This window comes from Cynocephalus volans, chromosome 13 (genome assembly GCF_027409185.1).
Source record: "Cynocephalus volans isolate mCynVol1 chromosome 13, mCynVol1.pri, whole genome shotgun sequence".
Lineage (NCBI taxonomy): Eukaryota > Metazoa > Chordata > Mammalia > Dermoptera > Cynocephalidae > Cynocephalus > Cynocephalus volans.
The window spans coordinates 12,521,566-12,540,988 of NC_084472.1; the positions used below are offsets into that span (position 1 = coordinate 12,521,566).

At 37.9% G+C, this 19,423-nt stretch overlaps 1 protein-coding gene across 14 annotated transcripts in view; it reads right to left on the reverse strand.

Annotated features, from left to right (window-relative positions):
- DLGAP1 (DLG associated protein 1) overlaps nucleotides 1–19,423 on the reverse strand; it is a 309,572-nt gene that overhangs the window by 20,705 nt on the left and 269,444 nt on the right. For all 14 annotated transcript variants that reach the window (XM_063076525.1, XM_063076524.1, XM_063076537.1 and 11 more), the window contains one exon: nucleotides 1,432–1,853. In XM_063076525.1, coding sequence (XP_062932595.1) covers nucleotides 1,432–1,853 — 422 coding nt within the window. The remainder of the gene's footprint in view (nucleotides 1–1,431; nucleotides 1,854–19,423) is intronic.

Here is a 19,423-nt window from a genome sequence, read left to right on the forward strand (position 1 = left end):
GACAATAAATAAGATAGTTGGTCATTCGATAGGGTTCGAGCAGGAGAATGAGCAGAGAAGAGCTGTGAGTGAGAGAATAGACACAGTGGGAGATCCCAAACCTGCTCACTGCTATTTTCCAGACTTTTCGTAAAAGAGAATTCCCTTATGGAAAAACTCACTGCTCCTTGACACAACTAGTTTGGTGCATTTAGTAAACCTATTTAACATGATTCACAGTAGACATGAGATCTAATTATTCAGAAGTTATTGTCATTTTTATTAGGGTTGATAATGCATGGTTATGTTTTTAAAAGTCCTTTAACAGTGTGTGCTACATAGAGAAGTGACCTGATGCTTTGGGCTTTCTTTAAAATACTCTGGCAAAAATAACAGAACAAATGGGGGACGATGAGAAAATAACACTGGCCTGTTGTTGAACTGGGTGATGAGTACACCGGGATTTATTACATGAAACTCTCTACTTTTGTGCAAGTTTTCAAATGTTCATGATAAAAAGTTAAGTGGTAATTTTAAAAACGAGTCTAAAAAGCTACATCATAACAATACTTTTCTAGATGATTCCCTCACAAAAATGAAGCTGGCTTTAATGCCTACTACTAGATTTCTGTGACTCAAAAATATCATCAGTTGGAAAATCCACCATTAATTTAATAATAGTTGTTCAGAGGAAAATAAACACACAACATTACATACACACTGATTGTAAACTATATCCCGATTTCAGAACTGTTGAAATGTGTCAAATGTGCCTCAGAATTAAGGTAATCTGGTAATTATTTTGTAAATCGCTAATAGGAATTGTGGTTACTAAAAGGCCAAGTTGGAAAACAATGGTGTTCAAAAATGATATCCATTATTTATTTTTTCATCATTTATTTTAACCCATTAAATTGGAATTTGTGTTACTCGAGTCTCTCTCAAACCTAAGAGAAAGTGCCTGCTGAACAGGCTTATGAATGCAAATAATTGTCGGTTCCCCTGGCCTATACATTATCAGCCTTGTTTTATTATTGTATGTTCATGAGAGTAAAAAAGAACTGTAAAGACTATAAATGTCCAACTGCTACGGACCTTGAAACTAGTTAGAATGATTTTGAATCTCTGAGAATCAGCAACATTTCTGGACCATCTTGGAAAGAGGCACCATAGTAGAGGCATGAGGCCACCTCCGCGCTGAGCTGGGTATGTTTTGGAGGAGAAAAGACACATCCCGGACATAGGGCTAGGGAGGTGTGACATGTGCCCAGTGGTTTTCTTTTTACCGTGCAGCTCAGGAGCGTCTGCACACCCAGCTGGACCTGCCTAGCTCTGGCAGGTTCTAGCTTGGGGGTGTGAGAGGCCAGGCTGCAAAGTGAAGCTGGCAAAGAAGAAGGCCACCAGGTCTGCAAACACAAAGTGGCCCCAACCCCAGCGACGGTGGTGACTTACTGTCTTCCGGGAGGCTGTTTTCCCGCTCCTCTCTCTCCATCTGCTGGCACCAGCCCTCCATGCGCTCTCGCTCTGCCTGGAGAAGCTTCAGGAACCAGTGACCGTCCCGGTGGCACACCGACCTCTGCACAGCCTCCATAGGGTCTTCAGTAATAGAGTCAATCCAGGGGTCCGGGGGAGGCAGAATAGAGGGGTCAAAATCTGTGTCAAAGTCGTCGTCAGCTGCACAGGCGTGGTAATGGTTTCCTGAACCCTGAATGCTGACTGTGGAGGTGCTGGCGTCCCGGGAGAACTGTCTGGCTATTGGGCCAGGACACGAATTGTCCTCCATAGATTCCAGAGAATTTTCCAGATTGTCGTGGAAGTCCAGGTCAGCCTGTACCGCTGTTGTCACGCTGTTGGATCGAGTGAACCTGCGGAAGCTTGGGAGAATAGAGAAAGGGGCTTTAGTTCAACGACCTTCCTTAAAGCAAAACTGCATTCTGCCTTTCTTGATGGGTGTGGCAGCAGGGGTCTCATCTTCTGTGTGTGTGGGGTATGGGGGTAGACCCTCGATGCAAGCATATTAACTGTCATCACTCTAAAGTAAAGGACACAAGGGCTGGCCAGTTAGTTGAGTTAGTTAGAGCACAGCCTTGTAACACCAAGGTCAAGGGTTGGGATCCCCATACCGGCCAGCTGCCAAAAAAATAAAAATAAAAAATAAAATAAAGAACAATCTCTCTCTTTGTTCAATATGGAATATTAAAGTATATCTGAAGAAATTTTACAAATGGGACAAAGTGTAGCGCTATCAAGGCCAGTATAATGCCCTGTCCAACTTCCTCCCCAAATTTGGGGTGGCCTATATCCTGAAATTCAGGTTGGTGATGGGTAGGGAAATGATTCAGTTTTATCTTGGTCTGTGTCATTTGCTTAGAAATGGGGGAAAAGACACAACCCAACCTAGACCAAGACTATCATGAATCCTGCAAAGCCACATTTTTCCAGGGGCAGCTCTTACCAAGTAAGACTACCCAAAAGCAGGCTGAAGTTTCATTAAAATTAAAACTCCTTTCCTGGTAAGGGTTCGTCTATCTGTTAGTTACATAGATCATCGTTATTACTTGGTACAAAGCCTTTGGGGCAAAATTCGGCTTAGAGTTCTTCATTACTGCCCTCCCTGTGCCTTTAATTTTCCTTCCCACGGTTTTATCACTGAGGTGCTAAAAGACAACTTGTTAACAGATTCGGTCTGAGCATCTTGTGTGGATATCCATGAGATCAGTGTTTCTCAACCAAAGAGCCCCGTGTCTCTCTGGCCGACCTCTACAGTGAAGGGGAGACACGTGGAACGTGGGAAGCGGGGGAAGAACAGAGGAGCAACGAACGCTTTCTCAGACAAGGGCCGGGGAAGGGGTGGGCCTGGAGTAATTTACAACACACCAAAAAGCTTCACTGGCCTCTGGAGCAGGCAGGACACAATGACAGAGAGTGGAAGTTCACTGAAGACAGCAGTGAGTGACTATTACCCCACTCTGTACTTTTTTCTTTAGGGTCACTTCCTGGCCTAATATTTTATTTATTTTTTTATTGTGATAAAATATACATAACATAACATTTACCCTCTTAACTATTATTAGGTGTACAGTTCAGTGGCATGAAGCACATTCACACTGTTGTACGATCGCCACCACTGTTCAGCTCCAGAATTTTTTCTTCTTCAACCGAAACTGTATACCCCTTAAACAGCAAGTACCCCTTCCCCCTCACCCTAGTCCCCAGCCACCACCATTCTACTTTCTGTCTGTATGAGTCTGACTGCTCTAGGGACTCATACAGTATTCGCCCTTTTGTGATGGGCTTATTTCATTTGCATAAGGTCTTCAAAGTTTCATCCATGTTGCAGCATGTGTCAGAATTTCTTTCCTTTTTAAGACTGCATAACATCCCATTGTATGCATGTACCAAATTTTGTTTATCCACTCATCCATCGATGGACACTTGGATTGCTTCCACCTTTTGGCTGTTATGAGTAATGCTGCTATGAACACGGGTGTACAGATACCTCTTTGAGATCCTGCTTTCAATTCTTTTGGATATATACCCAGAAGTGGAATTACTGGATCATATGGTAAGTCTTTTTTAAATTTTCTGAGGCACTGCCATACTGTTTTCCACAGCAGCTACACCATTACACATTCCCACCAACAGTGCACAGGGGTTCCAGCCTCTCCACATCCTTGCCAACGTTTGTTATTTTCTGGTTTTTTGTTTTTGTGTTTTGTGGCAGCCATCCCAATGGGTGTGAGGTGGTACCTTTTTTTTTGAGTAGTTCATGATTATACCATTTTAAAATTATTTGCCAGATGGTTTTCAATTAATGTTTCATATACAATAAGGCCAGCTCTATACAACATTAAATATACCAGGTATGTGTTGTTTTCTTAACTATGCTGGACCACTCTATTAAAGCCAATTAAACCTAATACCCTGGTCCGTCAAAAATAAAGAATGTCCAGAAGAATACAGGCAAGTAGTTATTTGCAAGACTGTAAAAAGACAGTCACAGAAAAGAGAGAGCACAATTATCTCAATAAATCCACTTTTTCCATAGAGAATAAAGGTCAAGAAAAAATGTGGCTCCAGTATTGATCGGTGTTAGTTATAGGATGGTTAAAATAATCAAATAAAGAAAACAAAACAAAACAAAAAAAGAAAGAAAGACACAACAACCACAATAACTCCTGGAACTCTCAAAGGAAGAGAATGGAGCTGAGGATACCAGAGGTGGGACAGGGGGAGGGAAGGGGGGTGAGGGAGATATTGGTAAAGGGCCACATTGTGTAATGATATTTAAAAGACCCAAAATAATCAAATATGTTCTGATTCTGGCCATTAATTTTATGAAGATAAACTAGCCAAAGTTGGCCCATCTCACTATTTGCTATTTTCCAGAAATCATTTCTGTTGAAGGTATCAGACCTGTTCACTTTTGTAAGTTTTTTAACTCTCAAATAGGCCACAAAAACACACACATACACACACACAAAATAAAACAAAAAACTGGCCAGACAGTGTGAAAGTCGGAAGGCGATGTTACAAGTGTCTTTCACTAGCAATGAAAGGCAGAACAATTCTGCTGAAGCGTTCTTCCAGCAAGCGCTCTTCCAGCAAGCGCTCATTTCTTGGCTGCAGTTGGCTATTTCTGCATTCTTCCTGTTCATCCCCCAAATGCTAAATGTCATCTTCTGAAGCTAAGCTTTTTCTCCAGCTGCATATGTGTAAATTGGACTACTCTCCTTGCAACAGTTGACATTTTGGCTGTTCTACTGACACGAAATCCCAACTACGAAAACATTAGCCTCCACTCTCCAAGATCATGTGTTGCCAGAGGCATTACATTTCCAAACTCAAGGCAGCACTGGTCCCTTATTGTTTTTGGTTGGAGCAAACTTGCCAGAAACAGAATCTGTTCCACATATAAAAAAGAATGACCTACTTTCCTGTGCCTCTGTTTTTATCTTCACAAAACTGTACTACCAGCATTCCTGACAGCTGTCTCCTGGCTATGGATCTTGTAAAGTATCCACCTTCTTAAGAAAAATGACTTGGCAGTAGATTAATAGAAGTTTGCAGTTTAGTCACCCAGAAAGAAATAAAAGTTAAGTGAAATTAAAATAGTTTGGGATTAAAAGCGGTGCCTTTGAACTCAGGCAGCCCTTGTCTAAGCTGCTAGTTTCTATCAATTAAGTTCCTTAAGCAAGTGCTTTCTTCCACCCAGAGCTTTCAAAGAATGTTCTGCTCTACAAAACTTTTATGTCTTTCATGTGCAAACTTCCTTCTGGGCGAAGGGTGCAATCAAGTTGTTATTGTTGTTTTAAAATTTTGATAGGAACACAGAAGGAGGTCACTAGATTAATTTCTGTATTTTTAAAAAGAATTGATCAGTTGCTGGTTGATGGTATAAACCTAAAACTGCACCCAGTGGCTTGCTGTTTCTGAACCCACAATTTCCAGTTTTGAAGCTTCTTTGGTCCTTCATGCCCCGCAGGCACAATGTGTAATAATTACAACTTCTGAAAAATGCCAGCCAATATTCTGGCCTAAGGAGCAGAAAACCATGAAACCAAAGACTGGATCAACCAGTACGAACACAATACCCTGACTGTTCTAACAGCCTGAGGAAAGCCACTTGTCAGCATTCGCCTCTGCTGCTGCTGTCTGCTCCTTCTATGAAACAAGTTTGCATTTCTCACTGGAGGAGCTTCTTCTACCCTTCTCCCACAACTTTTCCATACAGCAGGTTACAAATCAACGCCAAGGTGGTAAACTTGCAGAGGCCATTCTCAACCCTTCTGTCTGATGGGGCTGCGGTTACACAGAATAAGTTGTGAACAAAAATGAATCCTAGTCATTATCTTTCTAATGTTTATGCTTTGGATCTGCAAGGCATCCAGCTAGAAAGACTCAAGTCATACACTTATTTGAAGGAGACTCAGTCATTCCATCACAGAATCCTCTAGCTCTGGTTATTTTCTTTATCCCTCTCCTTCACGTAATGGTTGTTTTGGAGGACTAAATCTAGTTTCAAAGGGGAAAATGCTAGTCCTGTGCTGTTCTTTCTTTTCTGTAGGAGCCTTTAGATGTTTTTCACTCAGCATTCTGTCAGGGCTGAACACATGTGGGATCTGGAAATGCTATTCCTTGAAAGTGCAGCCATCTCGGTATTTTGTGAAATGGCATCCTTTAACTGATGTAAAACCCATGATGTCTCATTATCTAAAATAAAAAAATAGATCAAAAGAAAGGTAAAGGAGTTGAAATCAAGAATTAAAACTTCCCCCCAAGAAGGTTTACTCTTTCTTGTCAGATCAGCTTCCAAATTAGAAACGTTCACTGAGGAACATAGGCATAAAGAAACGCTTGTTCAAAACTGCAGCTGGGCGGAACTCTCCTACTCCCCGTTTGTATGTGGTATTGTCCTCTCACCAGGTTTTAAAACTATCTCAAAACAGGCATCCACTGGTTATTTAAAATCCTCCATGTTCATCGTTCTTTTGCCTGAAGATCTCTTTAAATAAAGGAAAATAGAATAGGCTTTCTATATAAAGATTCTCTCCATCCCAAATAATTGTAATGTATTTGTCAAATCAAAGAATGAGAGGAAATGGAAAATAATGACTGTGGACTTGCTGTCATCTGATAACTTCTGAGAGGGCCCAGCACATTGCCAGCCTCCTTGAGTACCAGCTGGACAGGCGCTAATGTCTTTGATGGGTTGTCACTATAGGAACCCTGGTTTGGAGTCTCAACAAAACATCCTTGAACTGAATGTTCCCCAGAAAAGACTGCTTTAGCCTCAGCAACCAGAGCGTTAGGTCACTCCTTGGCTACTAACCCGAAGTAGCTAACAAAAGCCTAAGAGTTCTCACTAACAGTTATTTTTTATTGAGTCTTGGTTTTGGTCAAATGGAGGCCATAGACCTGGAGTCAGATGGTTTTTTTCTGCAAGCTAAACTATCTTGAAAGACATGTGAAAAGGAAGAAAGAGAGAAAGAGAAGTAGAGAAGGAAGACAGAAAGACAGAAAGAACGAAGGAAGAAAAGATGGAGAGAGGAGAAAGAAAGGAAGAAAAAAAGCAAGGAAGGAAGGAAGGAAGAAAAGGAAAAAAAGAGAAGAGAAATAATGGGAGGAGGAAAGGAAGGAAGGAAGGAAGGAAGGAAGGAAGGAAGAAAGAAAGAAAGAAAGAAAGAAAGAAAGAAAGAAAGAAAGAAAGAAAGAAAGAAAGAAAAAGAAAGAAAGAAAGAAAGGCGCAAGGCAGTAGTTATGCTGGGTTTCAGGCTTTTGAAATTTGAAACGCATGAATGCCGCACCTTTAAAACTCAGGTGTACCTTTAAAACTTGGCTAGGTCATGGTATTGTTAACTTGGCAAAGGAAAGAGATTATTTGCCAAATACAATATGAAGGGTGGGTACTAGGCTATGTGGTTCTCCAAAGAAACTGTGAGGAGAGGGGTTTGATCCAAAGCTTCTGGGTTGGCAAAGAAGAGACGTGTTTGACTGCCAAAGGCCTTTCCAAGTCTGTATCCTTGAGCTGGCTGTCAGAAGGTGCTGCCTCAATTTGGCTTTTTGTTTTAACATCCCACTTAGTTGAAAAGGCACAAATCACTACCAGCCCAATTTTTAAGTCACTTGCGATCAAAAGAGATCTTTAGCTGACCTTGTGCTAAAGAGAAAGCACTGCTACCCTTCCACTTGCTTGTTGCCCCCAGTTATGAGGCTGTGAGCTTTAATGAGTGAAGCAAGAAAGATTTTAATAACTCAGCATTGAGGCATTTATGGAAATAAAGACAATATTGGTGAAAAAAGAAAAGTATGATAATCCTATTCACTGAGGCACTTGTTTCTAGAAATGGGGTGTGGCTTTCACAATAGATTAACAGTGCTTTCCTTCAATACCTACAGCTCAGTCGGCCCATTCACAGATCTGCTGGATGTCAGGTGTTATTCATAAGCGCATTTCGATGCCTGCATTTTTTCCCCTTAGCATTAAGTGTGTTGTGAGGTCTGAGTATTATGTGTGATGTATAAACACTGTTAGCTAACTTCACCAGCTTAACCAGGGAACGGCAGGGGTCAGGAGGTGATGAGGGAGGGAAAGAGGCCACAAGTGGTTTGCCGCCCTTTATTGTAGGAAAAATTTTCTCCTCTAATACCTGGGACACTGAAGGCAAATAATCTTTGCAGCAGCATTGACTCTCATTTGGTTGATATCTACATAAAGATCCCAGACAGTTAAGAAATAATTTACAAAGTCATAGGTGGAAGTATCAAATATACATACACCAGAAAAATAACATTCTGGAATTCTCCTTCCAGAAGATTGTTGTGAGACCAGTAGCTTCCTTCTATACAACCACCAAAGACAAATGCCAATTTGTCAATTTGACATTGTCAATAAAGAACCAAGAAGTAAGCAATTTGAAGTTTCTACGTCCCTTTTTAACACTTTCAGTAGTGAAGACACAAGGCAACTCTTCATACATTGTTGCAAGATACATCGTAAGTACCTTACCCTAGGAAAGGTAGCTGAGCTGGGATGGGGGCAGGAGGCCGGAACCTGGGCCACTCAGTGATTCACATTTATCTCCTGTTTCTGAGGAGGAGATGATGACAGCAATAGGGGAACCTGAGGAATTTGGCAGTAACCAGAAAGGCAAGACCTGGGACACTGGGCCCGAACCTCAACTAAGAGTCTCCACGTATACATAATACTACTCTAAAACTGAGGAATCTGGTGGAATGTCAAATTAGAGAATTTACGCTGAAAAGGGTTATTGGTGCTAATAGTATCCAACTCCCAAATTTTAGAGAGAGAGATGTGAAGTGATTTTCAATCTGGGTCTTTTGCCTAGAATGCTCATTTTCCCCCATGACTCCAGTATTTTGCCAGTACATTCCATGACCTTTCAAGCCAGAGAATAGTGCTAAATAACAGGGTTGCTCCACTTATAGGCCAAATAAAACCTATAAGGATGACTTCCGCTTCAGAACAAGAATGACTGAATTTGCTCTACTCTCTGAAACAACTAAAAAACTGGCAAAATACATAAAATAACTGTATTCAAGACATTTGACACCAGACAATGAAGGACAGTGATGAATGAGATATGGGAAACAAATGAGACTTATGATTGCCCCTTTTACTGACTGGAGAGAGTGTCTGGGGAGTGGTCCCACATGGATCCAGCTGTCTTCCCGACTTGATGAGACACTGCTGGGAATCCACAGAGGACAGTGCAGCTAGAGTTTTCAAGACAGATTACTGGAGAGGAGAGGATTCCAATAGAGTATTTACCTTAATACTGTTCAGTGCATGGGTGAGAAACCTCCCAAGACGGGGTATCTCTATTCATCTTTGAAAGAAAAAGTTGTTAACCTAAAGTGTTATATGTAGCAAAAATAACTTTCTAAAGTGAAGAGAAAATAATGACTTTTTTTAGATATATAGAAGCTGAAAGAATCTATCACCAGCAGATATGTATTATAAGAAAGGTTAAAAGAAGTTCTTTAAGGAGAAGGAAAATGATGCTGGATAAAAATTTGGAGTTACAAAAAGGAATAAAGAACACTGGAAATCAGAACTTTGTGGATAAATATAAGACGTTTTTTTCTCATGATTTAAACTTCTTTAAAAGGAAGATATACAAATGGCCAACAGACACATGAAAAAATGCTCAACATCACTCAGCATTCGGGAAATGCAAATCAAAACCACTTTGAGATACCATCTCATGCCAGTTAGGATGGCTAATATCCAAAAGACTGAGAATCATAAATGCTGACAAGATTGCAGAGAAAAAGGAACTCTCATACACTGTTGGTGGGACTGCAAAATGGTGCAGTCTTTGTGGAAGTCCAAGAAGGAGACATAGGGAAAACACTTCAGGAAGTAGGACTGGGCAAAGACTTATGAATAAGACCCCAAAAGCACAGGCAACAAAAGAAAAAATAAGCAAATGGGATTATACCAAACTAAAAAGCTTCCACACAGCAAAGGCAACAATCAACAGAGTGATAAGACAACCTACAGAATGGGAGAAAATATTTGCAAATAAAAAAACTGCAAACAATATTTGTATACAACAAGGGATTAATATCCAGAGTATACAAGAATTCAAACAACTTAACAGTTAAAAAAACCAAATAATTCGATTATAAAATGGGCAAAGGAGTTGAATAGACATTTCTCAAAGGAAGACATACAGATGGCCAATATCACTAATCATCAGGGAAATGCAAATCAAAACCACAATGAGATATCATCTCACCACAGTTAGACTGGTTATCAAAAAGACAGAAAATGACAAATGCTGGTAAGGATGTGGAGAAAGGGGAACTCTTCTACACTGTTGGTGGGAACGTAAATTAATACAGCCTTTATGAAAAACAGTATGGAGGTTTCCCAAACATCTACAGATATACCTACCATAGGATTCAAAGGTATATACCTAAAGGAATGGAAATCAGTATGTCAAAGGGAAACCCGCACTCCCATGTTTATCACAACTCAATTTACAATAATAAACATAAATGTCCATAAATGGATGATTGGATGAAGAAAATGTGGCATATATACATAATGGAATACTACTCTGCCATAAAAAAGAGTGAAATTCTGCCATTCATAGCAACATGGATGAACTCAGAGAAAACTATTTCAGGTGAAATAAGCCAGGCACAGAAAGAGAAATACTGCATATCCTCACTCATAAGTGGGAGCTAAAAAGAAAGAAAGAAAGAGAGTAACAAAGAAAAAAACAACAAACACAATAATACATTGAACTTTCCAGAAGGAGAGAAAAGAACTGTTGTTATTAGAGGCGGGAAGGGGAAGGGAAAGGGCATTAGGGAGAAATTGGTTAATGGACATAAAAAATGGATATGTTTTGTAATGTTGAATATGCCAACTATCCTGATTTGGTCCTTACATGTTGTGCACAAATACTGACAGTCAACTATGTGCCCCATAAACATGTATAATCTATTATGAGTCAATTCAAACAAACAAACAAACAAACAATAGCTTAAAGCCTGTGAGTGGAGAAATGGAAGCATAGTATTACAACATTCTTACATGTGAAGTGATATAATTTCACATGAAGGTTGATTATGATAAGTTAAAAATATATGCTATAATCTCTATAGCAACCACTAAAAAAAAACAATGAAGAGTTATAGCTAATAAGCCAATAATGCAGATAAAATGGAATCATAAAAAGATAGTTAACCAAAAAGAAGACCAAAAAAAAAAAAAAGAAAAAGAAAATAGGACAAAGAAGGGATAAAAATAAAAAATAAATATAATAAATTGGGGTAATTAGACCATTTACATGTAAATATACACTATATGTATGTTTGATTGTATATTTAAATATATATTAAATGTAAATGGTCTAATCACCCCAGTTAAAAAGAAGAGGTTATAGAATTGGAATAAAAAGCAAGACAACCGTATACTGCCCAGGAAAAACCCACTTTAAATACAGAGACACAAGTAGTTTAAAAGTAAAAGAATAAAAAAAGATACACTACGCCAATACTAATGAAAAGAAAGCTGGATTGGTTATCTTAATATCAGACAAGGTAGATTTCAGAACAAAAAATATTACCAGGGAGTAAGCAGGATGTTTCATAATGATTATAAGTTCAATTCATAAAAAGGACATAACAATCCTACACATTTATGCACCTAATAAAAGTTTCAAAAATACATAAGTTCATAATTATAGTCAGATATTTCAACATCACTTTCTCAATAATTGATAAAATATGAAGACAGAAAATCAGAGAGACTATAGGAGAATTCAACAACTAACCTGACTTAATTAGCATTTATAGAACACTCTACCCCCAAACTGCAGAACATACATCTTTTTGAAATATACAGAGAATATTTAGCAAGATTATTTTGAACAATAAAATAAATTTCAATGAATTTTAAAGGTTCAGGACAAAGTATGTTGTTTGACCAAAATGGAATTGAATAGAAATTAATAGCTAGAAGATATGTGGAAAATCTCAAAATATTTGGAAACTAGAGAACACACGTCTGAGTAGCCCATAGATTAAATTAAAAATCAAAAGGGAAAATAGAAAGTATTTTGAACTGGATGAAAAAGAAAACACAATATATCAAAATTTGTGGGATGTAGTTAAAGCAGTAGTTAGAGGGTAATTTATAGCACTAGACACCAATAGTAGAAAAGAAAAAAGGTCTCAAATCAATGCTGAGCTTCCATCTTACAAAACTAAAAATTGAAAAGCAAATGCAATCCATGGTAAACAGAATAAAAAAATGATAAAGGTAAAAGTAGAAATCTATGAAATAGAAAATGGAAAAACTATAGAAAAGAATTAAAGAAATCAAAAGCTGGTTCTTTTAAAAGATTAGCAAAGTTGACAATCCTTTAGCCAGACTAATGAGAAAAAAAAGAAAAAAAAGACACATATTACCAATACTGAAAACGAGAGAAGTGGTATCATTACAGATTCTATACATATTAAAATGATATTAGGAGAATATTATGAGCATCTTTATACCAATAAATTGGTAACTGAGATGAAATAAGAAATTCCTTGAAAGACACAAATTATTAAACTCAAGCAAGAAGGAATGAATGGCCTGAATAGCCCTGTATCTGTTAAAGAAATCGAATTTGTAGTTAAAAGCATTCCCACAAAGTAAATTCCAGATCCAGATAGCTTCACTGCTGACTTCAATGAAACATTAATGAAAAATAATAAATTTTACATAAAATCTTCCAGATGACAGAAAAAAAAAAAATCTTTTCAACTCTATGAGGATAGCATTATTCTGATACCAAGACTCAAAGACATTACAAGAAAACTACAGAACAATATCCTTCATGAATACAGACATACAAAAAAATTAACCAAATTTTAGCCAATCAAATCCAATAACATATAAAAAATATTACACATGATGACAAAACTGGGTATATCCCAAGAATACAAGATTGGATTAACATTAAAAAACCAATCAGTGTGAGACAACTGGATATCCACACACAAAAGAATAAAGTTGGTTTCTTACATCACACCATATACAAAAATTAGCTCAAAGTGGATCAAAGGTCTAAATTTAAGAGCTAAAACTATAACATTCTTAGAAGAAAAAAACAGGGGCCATCTTCATGACCTTGGATTTGGCAATGATTTCTTAACTATGACTCTAAAAGCACTATATATATAGGTAAATTGGACTTAATCAAAATTTAAAACTTCTGTGCATCAAAGGACCCTATCAAAAGAATGGAAAGACAACTCATAGAATGGGAGAAAATATTTCCAAATCATATATCTGATAAGGACCTAGTATCCAGAATATATAATGGTCTCTTTAAACACTCAACAACAAAAATACAAACAGCTCAATTAAACAACCCAATTATAAAATAGGCAACGGACCTGAATAGACATTTCTCCAAAGAGATCTACAAATGGCCAATCAATTAGTCGTAATTAGTCATTAGGGAACAACAAATTCAAACCACAGTGAGATAACACTTCACATCCACTAGAATGACCATAATAAAAATAAAAAATAAAAATAGGGAAATAACAAGTGTTGGCCAAAATGTGGAGAAATTGAACCCCTCACACACTGCTTATGGGAATGTAAAATGGTGCAGCCACCATGGGAGACAGTTTGGTGTTTCCTCAAAAAGTTAAACGTAGAATTACCATATGACCCAGTGATTCTACTCTTAGGTATGTCCCACAAATAATTAAAAATAGGCATTTAAACAAAAACTTGTTCACAAATATTCACAGATGCTCTATCCATAATAGCCAAAAGAAAAAACCCAAATGTACATCAATAGATGAATGAATAAACAAAATGTGGTATATCCACACAATGGAGTATCATTCAGCTATAAAAAGGAAAGAAGCACTGATACATACTGCAACATGGATGAACTCTAAAAACGTTATGCTATGTGAAAAAAGCCAGACACAAAAGTCTACATATCATCCATTTACAAGAAATCAGAGACTGAAAGCAGTTTAGTGGTTACTGGGGGCTGGAGGGGTTGGGGGGAGATGGGGAGTGACTGCTTAACGGGTACAGGATTTTTGTCTGTAATGACCAAAGTATTCTGAAAGTGATGATTGTTGTACAATACTGTGAATGTACTTAATGCCACTGAATTGTATACCTTAAAATGGTTAAAATGGTAAATTTTATGTTTTACATATTTTACCATAATTAAAAAAATCAATGCAATTCATCATATTAACAGTCTAAAAATAAAAACCATGTAACACCTCAATAGATGCTGAAAGAGCATTTGACAAAATTCGGAATCCTTTCTTGATCATAATTCTCAACAAAGTAGGAATAGAAAGAAACTTCCTCAATTAGATAAAAGGTATCTGCAAAAAACCTGAAGCGAACATCACATACTTAATGGTAAAAAACTGAATTTCTTCACCCAAGATCAGGAACAAAGCAAGGATGTCTGTACTCATGATTTCTATTCAACATTGTACTGGAGGTTCTAGCCAATGCAATAAACAAGAAAAAGAATTGAAGGTATCTAGGTTAGAAAGAAGAAATAAATTTGTCTTTATAAATAAGTCTACAAAAGAGCACTCAAACTAATAGGTGAGTTTAACAGCATTACAAGATATATGGTCAACAAACAAAAATCAATGCTATGTCCATGACCTAACTATAAATGATTGGAAATTGGAATAAAAATAAATGCCATTTATATTAGCAGGAAAAATATGAAATATCTATGGATAAAGCTGAAAAAATATGTGCAAGACTTTTACATTGTAAATTATATAATATTGCTTAGAGAGATTAAGGAAGATTTAAATAAATGGATAGCTATTGTTAAGATATCAAATCTAGAATTGGTGCATAGAGTCAATGCAATTCCAATCAAAATCTTGCAAGTCTTTAACAGGAATTAACAAATTAACTCTTTCTAAAATTCATATGGAAAGGCAAAGCAAGCAGAATAGCTTCAAAAAAAAAAAAAACTTTGAAAAAGAAGGAAGTTCAAGGATTTATACTACCTATTTTCAAGACTTATTATAAAGCTACAGAAGCCATGGCAGTGCGATACTGGAATGAAGACAGACAAATAGATCAACGAAACAGAACAGAGAATAGAGAATGGGGAAACAGATCAATACATACGCGGACAATTTATTTTTGAAAAAAAGTTCAAAGGATATTCATATGCAAAAATTAAGCTTTGATCCATGCTGTGCACCATATGGATCATAGGCCATAGAACCTAGAACTTTAAAAATTCTAGAAGAAAGCACAAGAGAAAATCTTTGTAACCTGAATTAGGCAAAGATTTCTTAGATATGATACTAGAAGCATAATTCATAAAAGTGGGACTTCATTAAAATTGTGACCTTCTCTTCAACTCTGTTAAGAAAATGAAAAGACAAGCAGAGGACGAGGAGGAAACATCTGCAAATCACATATCTGATAAAGGACTTAAGAACCCATACTCTCACAACTCAATAATAAGAAAAAAAAACAACTTGTTTTTAAAAAGATTTGAATGTTACTAACGAAGATATGTTACTAACATGTTACTAATGAAGATATATGGACAGCAAATAAGTTCATGAAAAGATGTTTGACATCATTATGCATTTGGAAACTGCAAAATAAAACTACAATGAGAAAACACTATATATCTATTAGCATTTCTAAAATTAAAAAGACTGATCATGCCAAGTGTTGAAAAGGATATAGAGCAAGTAAAACTCTCACACACCATTAGTAGAAATGTAAAATGTACAACCACTGCAGAAAACTCTTTGGCTGTTTCTTAAAATATTAAACATCCATCTACTATGAGATCCACCTATTCCACTCCTAGGTTGTTATCTAAGAGAAATGAAAGCATATGTCCACATAAAGACTTGTGTATAAATGTTCATAGCAGCTTTATTTGTAATAGCTCCAAACTGGAAATGATCTAACTCTTCATCAGCAGGTGAATGAATAAAACTGTGGCATATCATACACTGTACAGTAATCTGCAGTAAAGGAACAAACTATTGATACATGTAAAACATGGATGGATCTCAGTAATTATTCTGACTGAGAAGAGCCAGGCAAAAAATGAGTTACATGCTGCATGATTCTATTTATATAAAATTCTAGGAAATGCAAATGAGTGACAGAAAGCAGATAGGGGAAGGGGTAGGGGAGAAAAGGATGGGTGGGAAGGAGAGACCAACTATAAAGGGGCCTCAAAACACTTTTGGTGGTGATATATATGTTCTTTATCTTGATAGTGATGATAGTTCCATTTTATTTACAATATACATATTGGACAAATATATGCCAAAATGTATCAAATTGTACACTTTAAGTACAGTTTACTGTATGTCAATTAACTTTAATAAAGTGCTTAAGTCAAATAAAAGTATATGATGTGATTTGAGGACAGTTATCTGTGTCCTCAAGAACCCTCTTCTGAAGTTAAGTAGACAGATTTCTTTTCAGGAGTTCTATGCTAATGGATATCAATAATATTTAAATAATGTTCGAATTCTTAGACCCAGTTATTCTATTTCAGGAAATAGTCTGAAGTAACAGAAACACTTACTGTGCAGAGGTATTTATCACAATGTTGTATATTACTATGTTGAGTGAGTCTACTTTTATTTCTAAGTTAAACACACACACACACAAATATACTTCTGGTCTGTCTCTGTATCTTTCCATTTTCCTGATATAGTTGCATTACAAACTTGGATAAACATTCAGAACTTGCTTTTTATGACTACATTATGATGACCAGGAAATAGTATTTGCAATGATGATGTGTTAAGAGCTGAATTGTGGGCCCCTCCCTCAAATTCATATCCTGAAGTCCTAACTCCCAGTACCTCAGCATCCCTTGGAGGGATCTTGGAGATACGAGGGTACTTCAAGAAGTTTGTGGAAAAACGGAGTTAAAAGATAATACAAATCTTTTTATGAGCTTCTTGAAGAACCCTGAAAGGGTCTTCAAAGAGACAATTAAGTTAAAGTGAGGCCCAAAGGGAGGGCTCTAATCCAATGTGACTGAGGTCCTTATGAGAAGAGATCAGGACACAGACACACAGGGACCATGTGAAGACACAGGGAGAAGAGGCCATCTACAGGCTAAGAACAGGCCTCAGAAAAAAAACAAATCTGCCAGCACCTTGATCTGGAACTTCTAGCCTACAGAACTGTTAGAAAATAAATTTCTGTTGTTTAAGCCATCAGTCTGTGGTATTTTGTTATGGCAGCCCGAGCTGACTAAGACAACATTTTATGTTTCTATTTCCTGCACATTTTTTTCTTTTTAAAAATTTGCCTCATTTTTATGTACTTGGCACTTACTCACCCCTCAAAGTTCCTCCAGATGTGCAAAGTTCGTTCCACGTGTTGAAACTACAAATCTTCTGGAATACAGTTCTCGCAGAGCTTCTGACCTGCTCGGTGTACCCGGCCTCCTCTCAGACCTGCTGCACACCTGTGCTCTGGAGGCTCCCCTCTTCCTGCAGCCTGAGGCTCCCCTATGTCCACTTCTTGGGTTTGGTCACTTGTTTCCTGTATTGTTTATGTTCTTCTGTCTTTGCTTTTTCCCCTTTTATACTTTTTTATACCTTTTCCCCTTTTATACTTTTTTTCCAGAAATTTCTTCAAATTGATCTTCCAAGTCTTCCACTAAGTTTTTAATTTCTGAGAGCGCTTTTCTTTTCCTTCCCTCCCACAGGTGGATAAGAAGATCCTTATCCTAACAACTTCCACATCTCTCATGTAGCCCTGCTTAGTCGCCCTTCTGCTCTTTCTCTCAAAAATAACTTATTTATTTTCCAAATGTTCCTTAACCTTTTTAGTTCTGCTTTTCTGGCTCTTGTTGGAGCTCCCTGAGTTTGCTGACTGGCTGTCTGCTCATACTGGAGAGGCACACTAAAAGCCATGCTAGAACTTTGTGCTGTTGGGAGCAGCTTATCCACTGTTGGGAAAACAGAATAATTCAGTCAGGCCCCCTCACCTGCCCCTTCTGGTTGGGGGTGGTGCGTGCATTCTTTGTAAATAAGTTGTGTGTGGGTAGAGTTAGTGCATCTGCCTCAGGCATCTGCCCTGGGGTGGGGGTAGTGGGGGGTGGTCATGCTCTCGAACCTACGGCTTCCAAGGACCTGTTTGCCGGTTACCTAGCTCATAGACCTGCCTGTGAGGGGTCTGGTGACCCAGCCTGGTATGTGAAGGGTTTGTGATCCATTCTGGAACGGGCTTGAGGGGTCTGTGAGCTCCAGACCCAGTCCTATCTCGACAATTGGCCCAGTTGGCAGGATTACGGGCAGGTAAAAGAGCACGACATCCACTAAGATCCTCACTGTAGGGTTGGCTACATCTTGCAAAATCCCTGAGGTCAGCATCTTTGGGTCTTTGGGCTGAGGCTGGTCAGTTCTCCACAGTACTCTTCCATACTCCTGCCTACAGGGTTTATGCTTGGCTGCCAGGATTCTGGGAGCTGAGCAAGCATAAGAAGGCTCAGGACAGGGGCTTCAACATTCTGTTTGTAAATTTCCACTTACCCTTCTGTTTTCAGTGTAGTACTCTGCCCTCAACTGCGCTGGTATTCTCCAGACAAGACACCCTTAGTTTTAGCCTCTGAAGAGAAATCTCCAGTCTCTGCCAGAGTGGGGAAAGATTATCCCTCGGCTCTGCAGATTCAAGGAGGTTTTAGCTCCATCTTCACCCACTTTCAGAGTGCCCAGCACAACCAATCCCCGTGCCTTTCGCAGGTCCTGAAATTTAAATTGAACACATCTTGGATTTCAGCACTACTGGCTTTTGATTCAGCTCTCTCTGGTCTGCAAGGTCAGTTATCACTTGTCTATCCGCCTTTGAGCTTCCTAAATTTTGCTCGTTTTTTTCTCTCCTGTTCTCTCCATCCTTGGGAGTTTACGCCCAACCAAACAAAAATTCCTTTTACTGTTGTTCAGTTTTAGAAGGCTTCAAAGATAGATGTGTTTTTTTTTTTTTTCCACCCTCTTCATAAGAAGTCAGTCTAGAAACAATGTGGATAATCCAACAGTGGGAGAAAGGGGCAGCTAATTATGGTCTATCCATAGACTTGAAGATTGTGCAGCCATTAAAAGAGTTATTTGCCGTGAATTTTTAATAAGGAGAAAATTTTTACCTCGTTGATTTTTAAAAATGTTACAAGATCGTACACACAGGATAATTTCAACAACTTTAAAAATGTTCATGGAAGGCTGATCCGAAGGTAGTGAGTTATCTCAGCAGATTGTCCACAGTCAGTTACAGATCCAACTCCTGGTGCTACTCTTTCCCCCTTCTCACACTGCACTTGAGTACTCTTAAAAAACAAAATATAATAGGATAAAATAAAGTAAAATGTTCGTGGGAAAAGTGTGGGTAAAAATAAACCCATTTATT